The sequence below is a fragment of the Culicoides brevitarsis genome, chromosome 2 (assembly GCF_036172545.1).
Source record: "Culicoides brevitarsis isolate CSIRO-B50_1 chromosome 2, AGI_CSIRO_Cbre_v1, whole genome shotgun sequence".
Lineage (NCBI taxonomy): Eukaryota > Metazoa > Arthropoda > Insecta > Diptera > Ceratopogonidae > Culicoides > Culicoides brevitarsis.
The window spans coordinates 21,128,017-21,145,314 of record NC_087086.1 but is presented as its reverse complement, the minus strand read 5'-3'; the positions used below and the strand labels follow the sequence as shown (position 1 = coordinate 21,145,314).

Sequence of the window (17,298 nt, the reverse complement as noted above, 5' to 3'; positions counted from 1 at the left end):
TTTGTAAAATATTGAGTATTAAAATTTCTTTCATTGATTTTATTTCAAAATATTTTTCTCTAACAAAGCAACAAATTTTATCAAAACCGTAGCAAAATATATATAAACGAACTATTATATTTATGTCTTCTTGAAGTTAAAACAATGTAATGTTAATACTAAGTATTTGTCGTTATAAATAAAATAATATAAGAGAAAAGTAATCACGTTTTTTCGCTCACGTACCTTAACGAAAATCTTTTTAATGAACGTAAAACAAATGTATAATTTCGCTTCTAAAATTTTTACTAATAAACGTAGGAAATACTCTGAAAATAGTTTGAAGATGATGAAAAAGAACAATATTTTGGATACAATATACTTTACACATTATATATATATTAAACATGGGCATCAATTTTTCATTAAAAATACATATAATACTAATAATAATAAATAAACAAAAATCAATCTAATAATTATTAATATAGTGACTTTTAGCAATACTAAATTACTAAACATTATACATATGAGAAAAACATGAACTTCTAACGTAAATAAATTTCGTGGTCGTGACATCTAAAAGAATTTGCAATAAAAATTTATTAATAAGTTTGAATTTGATTTTTTTATACATTTAGTTTAATATTATATTATATTAATATTTTTTTTTTTTGTTAAACAATTTGGCTAATAAATTCGAATTTTATATAAAAAGTCCAATGTACAATTAGGTTATTATTGATAAAAGCAAATTGTAGATTCATTGTAAACACTTTTGTATAAATTTGCACAAAACATTGAAACTTATCATTACTGTTTAATTTATAAAAAAAATAATATATTTATCATTAATGCTTCTTTCCTTTATTGTCATTTTATTTTTACTGCCACGTTTTAAGATATAAAAAAATATTATAAAAAAAAACAAAAAAACTAATATATAAATGTAATAAAAATTAGAAAAAAAATATACAAAAACTCGTTGAAAATACATATTTAATCATACCAAAAAAAGTATAAAATTTAAAATTGTATATGTGTAACTTTTAATTGCAGAATCTGAATTAGATTACACGTATGCAATAAATAATATGTGAGTCCTTATCACAGGAGGTCGAGCGCAACCTAAAGTTTTATTATTAAAAATATGTTGACTCACGAATAAAAAATAATATTTAATAATAATAATTAATTAATGAATAATATATTTGAGTTTTGATTGAAATTAAATTTAAAAAAAAAATTGTATGAATAAAGAATAAATGTATGGAAGGATTAAGTTTATTGAAAAAAATGAAAATGATAAAAAAAAACAAACAAATAAAATGTGAAAAAGTAGATGATGAAAGTCTTAAAAAACAATAAAAATACACAAAAAACTGATAAAACATCTGTTTTATTTAAAACAGCAATTATTTTTCAACTTTCTTGTTCAACTCGCTTTCATGCTTTAGTATTGATATGGCCTCTTTCAGTTTGGTGTACAACAAAAACTGTTGCTGCGCATAATCCTGAACTTTCGTCTCCCGACATTGTTCCCTTCTCCATAGACACCAAATTTTAGTCAATGTTTAAATCTTGCAAGTTTTAGTATTTTTTAACACTAGTGCATATTTAAATAACAAAAAAATTCACAGGCAAAAAAATCGGGAGAAATAATAATTATTATTGATTAATTTTAATCATTCTGAAGTTGTTTTTTATCATAGTTATTTACTACAAAAGTTGTAGTTTATTGGAATAGCTGAATATCACAAAGGTAAGAAGAATGAAGTTTTGGCCTACTATATTTTTCCAACAAAATACAAATTAAAGATACACAAATTTTGGAGCATAATTTTTAATTATTTTTTATTTGACTCACTTCACATAGAAATAAAATTGATTTTTTTCAATCAGTGGCAAAAATGTTAAAATATAATTCAAAGTGAAAATAAAATATATGTATGTATGTAGGGATGAATTTGAAAATCTCGTCTAAAACGATACAAATTTGTTTTATATTTTATCAAATTTATGATAACAAAATTATCATAACTTATTGTTGATAAAATTGGGTAGATACTTACTCTCACTCTCCTTTTTTCTAAAAACTTTTACTCGCATAAACAAGTTGTTTTATCATGAGGTTTGAATATTAAAACAAATATTAGTGAAAAGTCATTAAAAGTTGTAATTTATGTGGAAAAAATATAAAAAGATTAGCTTCTCATTACAGCCAAATCCTTTAAGCCCTTCTTTTTAAAGAGTCCCATAAGCCACCTCCGAAACATATTCCGAACAAGTAAAGACACAAAGTTCACATTGCGCGCATGTACGTCTCTTCAAAGAATTTTTCCGAACACAAAACCGACAAACTATACTGAGAGAGCCTTCATGTTGCTCATTTCACAACATAACTTTCGTACAAAATGTTCTCACACTTTCCTTCATGCCAGATTGTCGCATAAACGTGATTTAAGTTTGAAAAAAGTTTTACAAAATTTTATTTACTAACAAACATTATATAATTCTGTTCAAAAGAGTGTAAAATTTATAAGTGGAGCTTATTGGGCAAGACAAAAAACTAAAATTCATTAAAAGAAATTAACTACATCTTCAACCACAAACTATTGTTAATACAAAAAAATCGATATAATAAAAGAAAATGGCATACATCATGCAAAAGTGTGGTAGGTTAAAACGTTCAATTGAAGATTCTTGACCCGAAAACGTTGGAATCTTCAGAGAAGAATAAATGAAACGTGAAAACTCTTAAGATGATTTTTTTTTGTGGAAATTAAATAAAATTTAATGGTTATGCGCGAACTTTGTGTTATTATGTTGTGTGCCGGAAGTACATGCCAAGTACATGACATGTTAAAAAGTTTTGTTTAGGAGTGGCATGGCATTTATTAATGATGGTATGAGAGGAAAAGCATTAATATTCAGCGTAACTCTGACCCATTATTCTTTCACAAAGTTTTCGTAGAAGAAATTTTCTGAATGATTATCGATTATATTGCCATCATTTGACCAAATTACAGGAGAATTTTTCGTTACATAACAACTAACGCCGGTAATTTATTTTTGCAGATTTTGATCATGAAACTACAGGAACCGGAAAGTCAGGAAAAATTGTATAAAGGACATTTTTCGTCAAACGATCGCCAATCAACTCCTGATAGTTTTATCCTGGAAAATGGAAATCAAACTATAAGCAGTGGCTACGAGTCGTCCGAGTGTGGATCAACATCAAATGTGGCATTGCAATCGTTGGACAAGAAGATTGACGTTGAATGCAATCACAATACCGTGTTAACAGAGGAAAATTTATCAAGAGTGAGTTGTAAATTAATTTTTGCTATTATTTAATTTACGTGAAATTTTGGAATTTTTCCAGTTCATGCAACAAGTCGATCGCATGGATTCAGGGAGTGATGGACAATTGAGTGAATCGTATTCTAATTCGTTGATTGAGATAAAGAATCATAATTTGCGGAGTAGCAGTGACAGTGATCGATTGTCGTTTGGAACTGTAAGCTCGTGTGCTGACTTGACATATTCTGATGATGATGGTGAGTGGTTTCAAATATGTTTTTTCTTTCAAAAATGTTTTGGATACCCACCTTATTTATATTGGAAATATTTAAATTTGATATCGAGAATCTAAAAGATAATTTTTAAAATATTTATTTTCGACAACTTAAAAAAAAAATTCAAGTCATATTTTTTTTTTATTTTTAGTCTAAATGTGTTGAATTTTGTAAAAAAATATTCATACCTACCTTATAATTTTTTAAATTGATAATTAAAAATTAAAAAAAAAAATAAAACGGTATCTGATACTCAATATCCTTCCTGCTAAATGTCCTCCTGTCCTTTAAATCCAAAACATTTTTGACAATTGTATCTTCCTTGAATATATTTTCATAATTTTGCTCTTTTAGAAGGTCTTTCTTCGACATCTTGTGAACTACCACTATCTCCTCGTTCGCATCTCTATCCGCATGGCATAATAAACCCAAATTATCCTGGATTTCAACACCTGGCTCACACTTTATCCGATGAGTATTCAACGCATGCAAGTAATTGTAACCTTTCAGATTGTGGCATGTATCGAATGACAAGTGACAAAAATTCGAATGAGCAATTAGATGACGACAACGGTAATCCAAGTGAAGCTCATTCAAATCTCGCTAGTCCAATTAGTGACACAATCATAAGTTCCGCCAAGCAGTTTGACAACTACGACCATCAAGCGCTTCTGGAACAGTGCAACTTGCAAACGTATCTGAACCATTATCGCAACAAATCTGACGTGAAGTTGTTTGAGGAGGAAATGGAAGAAATGCATGTGCAGGGAACACCTCCAGATATCCTCTTTTTCAAGGGATACGAGGTGGAAAGTAACACGCCGGGCGACAGTAAGCCAGATTTGATACAAAACGTTGTCGACAAGCAAGACGAGCTAAGTGGCGATATGAATGACGAGCGAAATTCATTGCCGCCGAACATCGTAGGGGACTTTGAGAAGGAAATTGAAAAGGAAATTGTCGAAATTGTTTCCGGATACAAGGATATTTTTGGGGATCGTACCGCAACGCAAGTCCCGCACACAACCACGCCCGTCAAAGACGAGGCACCGCAAAAAATCAATCATTTGTATCAACATATTCATCATCCAATTACTGAAAAAATTCACGATGCAAAGTTATCGAATGGACGCGAAGTGATAACACCAAGTTTGGATGTGAAATACATCAAATTACCATCGTCGATAACGTCGTCATGTCATGCAAACGATGAAGTGTTGCGTAAAAACAGCAAGTTTAACAACAATTACAATGCAGGTGCACCACCACTTACAACAACATCTATGAAAAATAACCGTTCGACTAATTTTACGAGTAATAACAACAATAATCATGATTACTTGCCCGAACAACAACAACAACATCATTACAATTGCAACTTTTTCAATGCCATCTCGAATAAGAAAAATCGTAATTCGTCATTTTTCAAGACAAAAGAGTGGAACTCGAAGACAGTCACTAAAGGTAATTACCAAACGCAATTTGTGACCAATCAATTTACACATTTTATTTTTTTTTTGTATGTAATTTTTTAGATGATTGCGGAATTATTTCAATCGAGGCTCCAACATCGATGTTTGACTTTTCGGTAATTGAACAAAAACTGAATTCAGTCATGAGAGAAAATAAAGATGAAAAGGTAAGTGAAGTTGGACGTGATCCATTTTGAAGTGAATTATTTTCACCTTAAATTACCACACAAATTACATCAGTTTTCCATTTCATTCTGCACGATTGACTGAATGTTAGGTAGGAACGGGCGACTCCACTTAATTCAAACTTAACGATTTCTCCACATCAAGATCTTCTTTCATTTCCCAAATTATGATTTGATGAAAATTACAATATTTAAATTACCATGTACCTAATTTACAAGTATCAACTGCCTACTTTTCATGGTCCAAGTAATTTTGGTTACTCATTGGTGGCATTGTGTTAGTGCTTTTAGTATATAACGTGAGCTCGAACATGTTAGTTGTCTGAAAGATCCGTGGTTTCGTTATTTTTTTTTTGTTTTTGTTATTGTTTTCACTTACATTAGCGCGCTGTAATGCTCCGATAACGTAATAAATGCGAGAAATCGAAAGCAAATCTATTTTATGACCATACCACTTCTGTTTCTCGAAGCCAAAATGGACTCTCTGACCTTCAACGGGAAATACGTGAAACGTCATTACAAAAAAGACACGAGATTTGTGTGTGATTTGTACACAATTACCTACGATAACCACGAAAGCTTAGAACATTTATCGATATTGAATGCAGTGAACAGCGAAGCGTATGTCGTGAATAACAATTATCGGGATGACGTCGAGACGGGAAATGGTGTCAGTGATGAAAATGTAAAAGTATTAATATTTCATGAATAATTTTATTACATATTTTTATTCTTATACAAACAAAATGATAACTATCCTTCTTGTTATGGACAAATGTATTTACTGTGTTTAGTTATATTTAAAATTATACAGAAATTATGTTATTTAGTGTACTCTAACAGCATTTACTGCCTTTCTTTTTATTATTAACTTTCCCTAACTGAACAACGTCATTCTTGTCGTTGGCATTTTGGAGCCTCTGTTGCTGTTTTTTGTGTTTCAGCACCAGCTCCGTGATTGCATAAAACATTTTTTCCACATTTTTATTATCTTTGGCTGAGGTCTCGAACAACTGGATATCCATTTGGTTGGCAAAACGTTGAGCATCTTCCGTTATTACAACTTTCCGAGCGGGATCGTCATCCTTGTTTCCAACTAATATTTTATTGACAACGTCACAATTGGATTCGATTTCCTGCAACCATCGTTTCACATTGGCGAACGAGTCACCATTTGTGACGTCATACACAACAATTACGCCGTGAGTGCCACGGTAATATGTATTCGTTATGGTTCTGAAACGTTCTTGACCAGCAGTATCCCAGATTTGTAGTTTGACGCGTTCGCCATCGATTACGACAGTTCGAATTTTAAAGTCGACACCTATTGTTGTAATGTACGTTCCTGTGAATGTATTGTCACTAAACCTAAGTAAGAGGGATGACTTTCCGACTCCACTGTCTCCGATGATTAGCAATTTAAAAAGATGATCGTAATCACGAGCCATTTCTAAATAATATTTGTTTTTCTGCACTTTCTTATAAATTTATTTTATTTTTACATAAATTATTTGTGCAATTTCGTCGTAAATATGTCTACACGAAACAAAAAACAAAACAAAGGGACGAAAAACTGGGCAGTTCCTACACTTTATAAGCACTTTATTTTCGGTTAAACACACTTTTTTAGGCAGTCCCGATACATGCCATCGTTGTCTGTCCTCTTAACTTCTAAATGCATCCAAAATTGCCTAATAAATCGCTCGAAATCCGACAAAATTTGCAAAAATATACGCGGCTTATAAAATACAATTTAATCGAGTATTGAGACGATGGCTACTTAGGGTTGCCAGATGCTCAATATTTTGATGAATTTTTGAGTTGCACTAAAAGTATAATTAAGGCAAGGTTCACTAATTTAGTGCAACAAATATTTATTTTTATGAAACTTGTTTTATTTTATAAAACAATACTGAAAAATCAATTAAATGTTTAGAAAAAATTAATTATTTAACTAAATTTAAAAAATTTGGCTAGCTTTTGATTTTTTTTTTCAAATTTTGATTTTAAATACAATTCTTGCCGTTTAAAATTTAAAATTTATTGTACCTATTTGAGAAAATTGACAAAATTGATTAACATTTTTTTAAAAATTAAAACTAGAGTTTCGATAAAAGAAGAAAATATTCTGAATTTCTCCCTAATTTATTTGTTTAAGTATAATAAAAAGGCGATATGAGAGATGTTCAATATCAAATCTAACATTTGAAAATCTAATAATTGTAGATGCATTTTTAAAAAGACTAAAGGTTTCCTTGTATATTTTGGTTAAAACTTACCGTAATAATTTACCGTTATAGATTTATTGCAAAAAAAAAAAACATTAAAAAAAAATTATCAATTCTCTCAATTTTTATAAATGCAAAACTAAGTACAATGCAAAACCTCATTTCATAAAAACAAAAATAGATTAGTTTATTTTTTTAAAGGGTCATTTTCCAGAATTTTGAAAGAAAAAATAAATATTTATTAAAATAAGTTTCGGATCAAAAATAGTGAGCTGTTCCTAATTGGATAAGAGAAATCTGGCAACGCTAGAAAGTTAGAGGGATGTTCCGACTGGAATAAGAGTAGAATTGCGTTATCATCATCAAAATCAGTGGCCTTATGGTGGAGATAATGTTGCGAATTACTGTTAATTGTTGTTTTCGTACTGGAATTTTGTGGACGAGGTGGCCGAGTGGTTAAGGCGTTGGACTGCTAATCCAATGTGATCTTCACGCGTGAGTTCGAATCTCATCCTCGTCGGATTACATTTTTTTCCTCTTTACAATAACAATATTTTTTTAAATTTATTTTTCTTTGATATTGTCGCTTTTTAATTTTATTTTGAGATACAAAACTAGGACCAACTTAAGTTACTATTGAATCATATCCACTCTTGGCGAAAAAATTTAGGATATAAAAAAGGTATGGTTGTCACGTGATTTTAATCGAATTTTTGAAAAATTCCATTTAGTCAGTTTTTTTCGAAAAAAAAAATGTAAATTTTAATTTCAAAAATCAATTTTTTGTAAAACTCAAGGATTAACGGTCAAAAACGTTAAACATTAGCATTTATTTTATTTTATTTTATTTTTATTTATTATTTATCATAAAATTGATCCTTTTCATAAAATTTACTGATGCGACCAAAAGTTGAATTATCAAATTTAGTCGCCTTACAAAAAAAAAATAAACAAAATTGCAGCGAAAAAAATATGGTATAAGTATATCATAAAAGGATACAGAGCAGGTGTGCATCTCTCATTTTATCATAAAAAATTATTGTACAATTGTTATTTCGTACAAACACACACACTCTCATGTTTGAAGAGATTTTAATGTTTCTATTACGCATATGAATTTTTCAAAAGATTTTAATATTGCTCATGCTTGCCAACGTATGGGGTCTAATTTATGTGTACGTTGCCCGCATATGTTTTGTATGCAATAAATACTCACACATACACAGACTCAGGTACAAAAAGGACCAAGGATTGTTGATCATAATATTGCAAAGCATAATTTAGTTCGTTATTTAAGTGTTTTGTGAGACGTTGTGTATCCGTCCATACCTCAATTTTTATCCGTAGAGAATGCATTTTTGACTATTATGTCACAATTTTTAACGAAAATCACCGTCTAATTGAAGAGCTACAATAATTTTTACCCAATATCATGTTTGAAAATCTCTTTCGCAACATAAAAAACCGCTTATCTATTACATCGACACACACGGAAAAACACAACAGCAATTATGTTTACAGTACGACGACAATATCGACCAGTAGTCCAGCCAAATCTCAGTTGAATAAGATCTTTGACCTCAAGTTCAATTATTATTTGCCAATTGGGCAGAAGGATGAGGATGATTACTGCACATTTATGATGCCACGCGTGTATGAGCAGAAAATTTGTTGCAGTGGCAAAAACTCACCGGTTGCTTTGAGTGCTCAAGATGAAATGTGTGACTTGGAGGGAGTTGTCGATAAATTTGTGTTTATGAGTGATAAGAAAAGACTCTTACGAGTGCCATATAATGATGACGATAACGAACGTGTTCAAAAAATCGAAGTGATAATTGTCTAAAAATGAAAATAAAAGCAAAAAATCATAATTTTTTCTAATTTTTTTCGTTACAGAAACGCATCAAACATCATGAGGAAATTCGACGTCGCTTACAAATGGTCGAGGAAAATGGCACATTGAAGAGTCTTTTGAACAAAGGAAAAGCAAATCGACCAAGTTTACAATCAAGATTACAAAATGGTAAATTTTCTATAAATTTTTTGTAATCTAAAAAAATGTTTCACTTTCTAATTTTTTTTAGGTAAAAATCTCCAAATCTGTTTCATGAATGAAAATATCTCTGATGGTGAAAGTCCCAGTTCTGACAGTGAATCATGCCCAAAGCTCTCAAACAAGTCTCGAAAAATCGATTATGATGACAGGAGCTCAAGTAAGACCTTTTTTATCTTATTTTTAATAATTTATTTTAAATTTTATTGATATTTTCAGCTACGTCAATGCCAGCAGACGAAAATGACTTCTTTACTCATCAAGCAAAACTTCAAATTGAAGCTCGCATGGCATTAGCACAAGCTAAGGATATGGCACATCTTCAAATGGAGGTTTGTCGTTCTTATGTCTTGTTGAAAAATTCAGTTTTTCTTATTTTTTGTTTCGTATTTTAGCTCGAGAAACAAAAGACTTTGTGTCCCGTAACGCAAATCATCCATAACGCTTTGGACAAAGCCTCGATCAAAATGCCCGAAGGAAAACGTCGTGTTTCTCGTCAACTTTTAACGGAATTCACGGTACCCCAGTTGAGGATTATCGTGAACGACCTCAATGGAAACATCGAGAAACTGAATGAGCATTTGGTGCAAATTCTGATGGAAAGAGACGAGCTTCACATGGGTCAAGATTCCATGTTGGTTGATATTGAAGACCTAACACGTTATTTGTGAGTTTTTTTTCTTTAGTATTTCAAAACCAAAATTTTATTATTTTCTTAAATTTTAGAGCTGCTAAAGAGGCAACGCCAGTATCGAACAGATCAGAAGAGAAAATCAAAAGTTTGACTGCAGGAACAGACGCGAAAATTGATAATGGCAATGGTACATCCAGCAGATTTTTCCGTTTATCTAGCTTTGGCAAGCATTAAGACTTCTCAGCTTTAAATTTTTGAACAAAAAAAACTTATGCAACATTTTTGACAATTTACCCTTATAGAGTTAGAACGTTTATCCCATTGTTGCCTCTTGTAAAATAAAATCCATCATTGATAAACTTAGATCATTACTCATAATATTATATATGATTCCGTCTATAACCAAACAAATGTGTTTAAAATGTAATAACGATTAAACAAAACAAAAAAAAATCAATTTGGTGCCATATCATGAGAGAAAGGCGCGAATTATTTTCTATTGAAACAAAAATTTGATCAAAAATATCAGGAATATTTGGTTTGTCGACAAATAATTTCTGATCAACCAAAGATTATGATGACTTATGACGTCTATTGTTATATATAATATAATCATTAATTATTATTATTACCCCTTATATACGATTTTTAGTCAAAACAAAATAAACAATATTGAAATATTAAAGATCTGATATGTGACTCTTAATGATAGTAGAATTTGATTGCTTTGCAAAAATTAAAAATTTGAATGAAATAAAGGAAGATTAAAGTTAAATAAATTCGAATTCTTTCATATTCTGTTTTTTCCCTTGAAAATTAATTAAAATTTCTCTAAAATACTTCATCGGCGTCCATGCAAAATATTTTTTGTAATTATCTACTTATTCCGTCTCCGTTTACATATACAATAAACACTGCTCACTTGCTGCTATTTTGCAAGCCTTGCATATTTTACTTGCATTTCAACGAAGAGTTTTCTATTACGACCGTCATATGGTCTCTCCGTTGGTCCGTTTGTTGTTCCACGAGTTGATGTTAGAACGGTGTTAGGTCGCTTTACATGATAATGATTACTTTTCTTATTTGCTTGTGTGTCAGTTGACATCTGATGCTTGAGCATTTCAGTTCGTTATCAAAAAGCACGTATTATAAAATTTATTTTATTTGTATTTTTGTCGGGAGCAAGCAAAATGTCTCAAAGTCATATTGAAGTGTGAACCGTTTTGTACTTAAAAAGTGATTGCTTGTCGTTCAGAAGCATAAAAATCATCAAAAAATGTCAGGAGTCTTGTTTGTTTGTCACATTCCCTCGAAGGAGGTAGAAAAGAAGCTTCGTAGCAAAAAGAACAAACGCACTGCCGTAAATGAGGAAAACGAAAAAGGCAAAGTCACGTTTGGGAGACGCACGAGATCCGTAAGTGAGAGCACAACTCCTCTCACGACGCCGGAAATGCAACGTTATGGAACTTTTTTTAAGGTTAGCTTCCATTCATTTAATTTTTTTTTTATTTTATGAAATTTGTTTTTTTTTTACTCAGGAACAAGAAAGCGGCAGTACGGACGAATTGGAAACGGAATCTCTCATGTCGGAAACGGCAAATACGCAAAAAACCAGCGAAGCTTTGGCCCCGCCCGAAGATAAATTGTCCAATAGATCCAAAAGCTGTGATCGTTTAAACCAGGTTGATGCTATTTTTTCTGCGAATTTGCTAAAAATTAATATTTTTTGTTTGAAAATTTCAGTTGGATAAAGATCCAAACGTAATAAGAAAGTCTTGGGAAGGAGTCAAGGATATTTTGTCATCGGCTCGCAAAAACAGCAGTAAAAAGCTGATAGAGCCACCAGATGAAGACCATTTCGAGAATGAACTTGGATTACCACCCAATGCTTACATGTGTCAAATAATGTCGGCAATACTGAAGGTCAAGAATATCCGACGAGCTAGTTGGTTGGATACGAAAAACGGCGAAGGACATCAAATTTTGTTCAACATTGAATCTGGTACTAGATGTGACGACACAATCCGGCTTCTTAGTGAATGGGGGGTAGGAGAAAGGGAAGGAACTTCGGTTGGCGTCTTACCTTGCACGATGTATTATGAACCAATTGTCGATCCTTTGGAGGAAAAACCTGTTGAGTGAGTTTTTGTAAAAATTCATTTTATTTTTTATCACATTTCAATTTTTATTTCAAAACAAAATATAGATCCACGTGAGTAACATGGAAAGTGAACTAATTTTCACTTTAACCTTGCAAAAATTCAGAAAATTTTGCGAAAAAGCATAAAAATTTCTGAATCTTAAGAAAAATGATCAGTAAAAAATGGTGGAAACCACAGCAAAACCAAAAAAAAACTCATAAAGTATCGAAAAAACTTGATAATTCTTTTAATTCTCGTTTTTATCATTACAGAAAACCCACTGAAACAAAGGATGGTGCATGGAACCGTCTCATATCGTCTGTTCGCGCACGTTTGAATGTTGCTCAGATCGTTCACGAAGTAAAAGCTAGTGCCGCTATAACATTTGATTTCTTGTGTTTGGTTATCGTTGCCAGTATTTTAGCTGCTTTCGGTCTCGTGGAAGACTCGACACTCTTTTTGGCAGCTAGCATGTTAATTTCGCCACTCATGGGTCCAATTATAGCGGCAACTTTTGGCACCGTCATCAAAGATCGCTCCTTGCAAGTGATGGGCGTGATAAACGAAATGATTGGAATTTTCCTGGCAACGTCCGTTGGATTCATTTTTGGCATTATTGTGTGTAGTTTGGATGATCGTTATGGCGTCGGTGAAGGTCTCACCAATGAAATTTTGAGTCGATGCGAGTTACACTCGTTGCTTGTGGGAGTATTAATTGCTCTGCCATCCGGAGCTGCAGTTGCGATCGCCATTTTGGGAGAAAATACAGGATCGCTGGTTGGCACAGCTATTTCTGCATCTTTGTTGCCGCCGGCAGTCAATGCTGGTCTTTTGTGGGCACTTTCTTGTGTCTATGTGCTTTTCGAGAAAGATGGCACGCGCTACAATTCCGTTATCAAAACCAGCTATTATTCGAATCATCAATCTATCGAGTTGGCAATTTTCGGTTGCATCAGCATGTGTGTAACCCTTACGAATGTCATTTGCATTTACTTCATGGGTGTGCTCTTTTTGAAAATAAAAGAAGTCTCACCTGTCGCGTCGCGTGGACAACGTCAATTCTGGAAGCACGACATTAAAATTGCTCGCGATTACAATAAAACGCTGCATCCCAATGACTCGTACACCACAGCACTTGCGGACGAGTTGGCTCACTTGAAGATGCACGACAAGGAGAATTTGCATGGAATCGGTGCCGAATTACTGAGACCAGCGACTCACAATCAAAATACTTGGTCTCCAACGATGCATACGTATCACCATCTGTTTCAAGATAAGCCGCACATGCGAGACTTGGAAGCAATTTATCTGAGCTTGGCATGTCCAACAACTACGAGCAACGATTCCTGCATCGAACGCTTTATTGCGGCAAATCGAGCGGGACCAAATAAGACACCGCCCAAGTACAAGTCCATCCCGGATGAGGAAATGCTCACACCAACAACACGACACACCAGTGATCCGATTAAAACGCCCCAAAGTTCGGGCAATAAAAATTCAAAGGCACCAAGTAGCTCATTTCCCTTCGTTTCGCGGTTCATTAAACACGATAACTCAACGGGAGGCGCTAAACGTCGATTTACCGTACTTCCGGTTGAAGATCCACTCAGACCTTAATGAAACGAGCTGCACCATTTTCGCATTCGATAACAGGTACAAATACCCAAATACAAATTCAATTTTAATGAGTTTAAATATAAATTTATTATTTAATCATGTTCTTTCTTTACTTTTTTTCACTTGTTCGTTTCACAGTTTTTCATACACATAATTTGACATTGCTTTCGTCAAATAAAAAGAAAAAAAATTCGCAACATTTATCATAAATTAAGGGCACTCAATTTTTTTTTTTTTAATTTTTTGTCCCATTTGAAAAATTAAAAAATACAATGAAGCACAATAAAACAAAAATTATATGAAAAATCACAGTTATCTGTTCTTTTTTGAATTTTTCAAATTTTTTTAAAGAATTTCAAAGTACGAAAATTATTTATTTAGGTATTTAAAATTTAAATTTTTTTTTTTTTTTTCAAATCAAATCAAATTATTCACTGAACTTATTTTTTTTTTTATATATTTTTTAAAAAATTTTTGAAAGATTTTTGAAAAATCTTTAAAATAGCAAATTTTAATAAAAACGATCAAAAATTGGGACAAAAAGTTGAAAAAAAAATTAAAAGCGGCCTAAATAGCAATATTAATTCATAACTGATTCCTATGCAACATACTTAAGTCTAGATATTTATTTTGAGAATATGTAGAATTTGGGTCCGGGACCAAAATTTCCAAAGTTTATATAAATCTTTAAAATATATTGAAGAATAAAATGAGTCATCAAGGCCTAGTAAAAATATGTTTGCATTTCTATCGCTGTTGTTGATAAACGGGAATGTTCTGAGGACCATTTGGATGCTGTTGGTACATCATTCCCGGATTACTGCCCGGCATCATGTTCGTGGGCGGAGCAGGTAATATTGTTTGACCAGGCTGCATTTGAGGAGGTGCCATTCCTGGATGCTGCTGTGGATTATATTGGGGATGATGACTAGGTGACTGATGATTATTCGGGTTCATCGCGAAATGTTGTGGTGGTGGTGGTTGATTCACAAAGTTACCGGAATTCAATTGTTCATTTGGTGGTCCAGGCTGCTGTGGTGGCTGCTGCAAAGGTGCCTGAGGACTCATGTAGCTGTTTCCGTTCGTGGCCATGTGTCCGTTATGCATTTGTTGTGGATGCTGTGGGGGAACGGGCGAATGAAATGCTTGCGGTGCACCTGGATAATTTTGCGGATGAAAAGGCGGTGTAGCAGATGGTGGTGCCATTTGTGGCAAAGCCGATTGCATCGCTCCCATTTGATATGGATTGTACATCGATGTGGGGCCACTTCCATTTTCATGATACATCGGCATATGTTGCGGCGGCATACTAAGTGGCGCCATTGATGGAATATATCCTCCCGAGTAGCCACGATCGTCTCGCATCAATTGATGGTACAAGCCCACAGCTTCTGCCAAGTCTGAACTTAATTGCGTGAGTTGCGCATGTTTGCGGTCCACTCGTTCCAATTCCTGATCAATTAAGGGATGCATTTGGTTCACCTGGTGCTCCAAGCGCAACATATCATCGGTATCCTGTGACGGATCCTCGGGATCAGCTTCGTGTAGCAAATGCAAAAGCCTATCGATCGTGTCCTCATTTATGTGAATGGGATCATCTTTGCGATCGTGATCGCCATTTTCTTCGCTAAATTGGGCAAATTTCTTACTACTATTTTTGTCAGACTTGATTGGAGCTTCCAGTTCAGCACTCAAGTCGGCCGAGACGAAATTCGAAGGAAACAGTCCCTCGCCACGCTGATTTTGACCCTTCCACCAGTTGGGGTCGGAGTCATCGAGAACCAACAACACTTCTCCCGCGAAGAATGTCAGTTCATTGTCTTCGGCAGCCTCAAAGTCATACAATGCTCGTACTTTTCGTGGCTCGGGCGCGGCAACGGCAGAACTGGCACCACCTGAGTTCAAGGACATCGAAGGATACAAAGATGATTGCGTGTTGTTTGAAGTATTGGAGGTTTTATATGATGATGTTTTGGGCGAATTTTTAGTTTCTTTCAGCGACAACTCAATGGCTTTTGCGATATCGTCTTCCTCTTGTTGACTAGACACCACGTTTGGATCTTTACTTAACTCAACGGTTTTCTTCTGTGGCTGACTTCCTTCGCTAAAGTCGTAACCTTCACTTTTTAGCTTCATGTACAACGACGGAATAAGATTCAACTGTGGATCAGATTTGAAGTCACCTTCCGCCCACTTTTTCAACGAGAGACGCAATTTCTGAAAAAGTAAACAAATTATTTTAAAATTAAATTTAAAAAAATTCAAAAAGGAGATTCGCAAATCTAGCAAGTGATTTATAAAAGCCAAACACAGAAACTTAGGGTAACGATTACCATTTGATTAGATGCATGAGTAACTTTAGAGTCTCCCTAGAAATCATTCAATAGTAGTATCTTTATTTGACTTTTCACTTTTTTTCGTTATTTTTCCCGACCCCAACTTACCTGACAGATTTCCGGAGAGGAGTGTTTCGTTAAAAGTCTCTTAAATTCCGTCTCAAAGTCTCTCGAAGCGATTTCCAGGTGAAAACTTTTGCCACAATTGTTAACACATGCATCCAAAAGCTAAAATTATTATTTTTTATGATTTTTTGTATTGTAAAAACGAGTGTAGAAGAAATTCTTACCGTTATTGCTCGCATAACGACATGCGGATCATTATGATTTAGTCGTTTCATAATTGATCTGAGGCATTCCTTCGCATTGGCCGGATTATGTCCGACTTTATCACAAATTTCCATTATCAAATCCCATTTGTCTGTTGTATTTTTCTCGCTGGTTGCCTTTTCTGTCCGGAACAAATCAAAACATTAAAATTTGAGATAACGATAGGATCACGAGTGCTTTGACACCGTTTAAAATTAAATTAATAATCGCATCGATTTCTGTCCGACTAATTTTTTTTATCGTGTCATTTACACTACTACTACACACAACAAGTACCGAGCCCATATAAGAGTTGCAGAAACGTAAGCAAGTGAATTCCAGACAACAATGAATCATGACATTCGCAACTCTTCATGGGCATTTTTTTCGTAGTTCTGACTCTTTCGGCAAGAATCCCGAACTTGGAGAATTGGGTTTGATCCCTGAACTTACCAACATCTGCGTCATATATTGAACTTGCCCCGAAAAGACCCATTTTATCCTTTGCACTTGTTTTCTCTACTTTTGCGTACAATTAACAAAATTTCTGTGAAATTCCAACGTTATCCGTGTCTGGCCGTTAGCAAATAATCTATTTCCGATAGTTTAGTGGATCGCTGAAGGTCACCAAGTCGACAAAATCAATGATAATTCTACTGTGGATTTTAAATTTTCTTTATTTTTGTGAAATACGATGATCGACTGTCTTTGTTCAAACGCAAATCACAGACAAGTGATACACGACTCGACGGAATATCACAAAAAT

General features: G+C 33.4%; 4 protein-coding genes and 1 non-coding gene across 7 annotated transcripts; 3 read left to right on the top strand and 2 right to left on the bottom strand.

The window, feature by feature from the left end:
• The first annotated feature begins 1,616 nt into the window (after positions 1 to 1,616).
• On the top strand, positions 1,617 to 10,850 carry LOC134832185 (schwannomin-interacting protein 1 homolog). Of its 3 annotated transcripts, none has more exons than XM_063846130.1 (10): positions 1,617 to 1,741; positions 3,058 to 3,303; positions 3,365 to 3,539; positions 3,915 to 5,021; positions 5,093 to 5,196; positions 9,339 to 9,465; positions 9,527 to 9,655; positions 9,715 to 9,827; positions 9,891 to 10,162; positions 10,222 to 10,850. In XM_063846130.1, the coding sequence occupies exons 2-10, from the start codon at positions 3,067 to 3,069 to the stop codon at positions 10,361 to 10,363; spliced, it is 2,406 nt and encodes an 801-aa protein (XP_063702200.1). In that variant the 5' UTR covers positions 1,617 to 1,741; positions 3,058 to 3,066; the 3' UTR covers positions 10,364 to 10,850. The 3 variants fall into 3 exon arrangements, with proteins under 3 accessions (XP_063702200.1, XP_063702198.1, XP_063702199.1); XM_063846128.1 differs by having other exon boundaries at positions 3,912 to 5,021; XM_063846129.1 differs by lacking the exon at positions 1,617 to 1,741 and adding an exon at positions 2,588 to 2,654 and having other exon boundaries at positions 3,912 to 5,021.
• On the bottom strand, positions 5,909 to 6,982 carry LOC134832188 (ras-related protein Rab-35-like). The gene has a single exon (XM_063846135.1). The coding sequence runs from the start codon at positions 6,660 to 6,662 to the stop codon at positions 6,051 to 6,053; it is 612 nt and encodes a 203-aa protein (XP_063702205.1). The 5' UTR covers positions 6,663 to 6,982; the 3' UTR covers positions 5,909 to 6,050.
• Positions 7,881 to 7,962, top strand: Trnas-gcu (transfer RNA serine (anticodon GCU)). The gene has a single exon. It is a non-coding gene; the product is annotated as a tRNA-Ser (tRNA).
• A 396-nt stretch (positions 10,851 to 11,246) lies between the features above and the next one.
• Positions 11,247 to 14,018, top strand: LOC134832273 (uncharacterized). Its single transcript, XM_063846258.1, has 4 exons — positions 11,247 to 11,606; positions 11,668 to 11,811; positions 11,873 to 12,267; positions 12,543 to 14,018. Exons 1-4 carry the CDS (start codon positions 11,406 to 11,408, stop codon positions 13,885 to 13,887), a joined length of 2,085 nt encoding a protein of 694 aa, XP_063702328.1. The 5' UTR covers positions 11,247 to 11,405; the 3' UTR covers positions 13,888 to 14,018.
• An 88-nt stretch (positions 14,019 to 14,106) lies between these two features.
• Positions 14,107 to 17,257, bottom strand: LOC134832274 (signal transducing adapter molecule 1). The gene is made up of 4 exons (XM_063846260.1): positions 16,986 to 17,257; positions 16,514 to 16,674; positions 16,332 to 16,451; positions 14,107 to 16,104 (listed from the first exon to the last, which is right to left on the bottom strand). Exons 1-4 carry the CDS (start codon positions 17,026 to 17,028, stop codon positions 14,635 to 14,637), a joined length of 1,794 nt encoding a protein of 597 aa, XP_063702330.1. The 5' UTR covers positions 17,029 to 17,257; the 3' UTR covers positions 14,107 to 14,634.
• Between the last annotated feature and the right edge of the window lie 41 nt (positions 17,258 to 17,298).

What these genes read in the sequence shown, in the direction of transcription:
- LOC134832185 (XM_063846128.1), top strand. Translation starts at nt 3,067, where the DNA reads ATGAAACTACAGGAACCGGAAAGTCAGGAAAAATTGTATAAAGGACAT. An exon ending in GAGAAAATAAAGATGAAAAG is followed by an intron (nt 5,197 to 9,338) that starts GTAAGTGAAGTT and finishes TTTTCGTTACAG; the next exon opens with AAACGCATCAAACATCATGA. An exon ending in ACAATCAAGATTACAAAATG is followed by an intron (nt 9,466 to 9,526) that starts GTAAATTTTCTA and finishes AATTTTTTTTAG; the next exon opens with GTAAAAATCTCCAAATCTGT.
- LOC134832188 (XM_063846135.1), bottom strand. Translation starts at nt 6,662, where the DNA reads ATGGCTCGTGATTACGATCATCTTTTTAAATTGCTAATCATCGGAGAC.
- LOC134832273 (XM_063846258.1), top strand. Translation starts at nt 11,406, where the DNA reads ATGTCAGGAGTCTTGTTTGTTTGTCACATTCCCTCGAAGGAGGTAGAA. An exon ending in GTTATGGAACTTTTTTTAAG is followed by an intron (nt 11,607 to 11,667) that starts GTTAGCTTCCAT and finishes TTTTTTACTCAG; the next exon opens with GAACAAGAAAGCGGCAGTAC. An exon ending in TTGGAGGAAAAACCTGTTGA is followed by an intron (nt 12,268 to 12,542) that starts GTGAGTTTTTGT and finishes TTATCATTACAG; the next exon opens with AAAACCCACTGAAACAAAGG.
- LOC134832274 (XM_063846260.1), bottom strand. Translation starts at nt 17,028, where the DNA reads ATGGGTCTTTTCGGGGCAAGTTCAATATATGACGCAGATGTTG. An exon ending in AATATATGACGCAGATGTTG is followed by an intron (nt 16,675 to 16,985) that starts GTAAGTTCAGGG and finishes TGTTCCGGACAG; the next exon opens with AAAAGGCAACCAGCGAGAAA. An exon ending in CCTCTCCGGAAATCTGTCAG is followed by an intron (nt 16,105 to 16,331) that starts GTAAGTTGGGGT and finishes TTACTTTTTCAG; the next exon opens with AAATTGCGTCTCTCGTTGAA.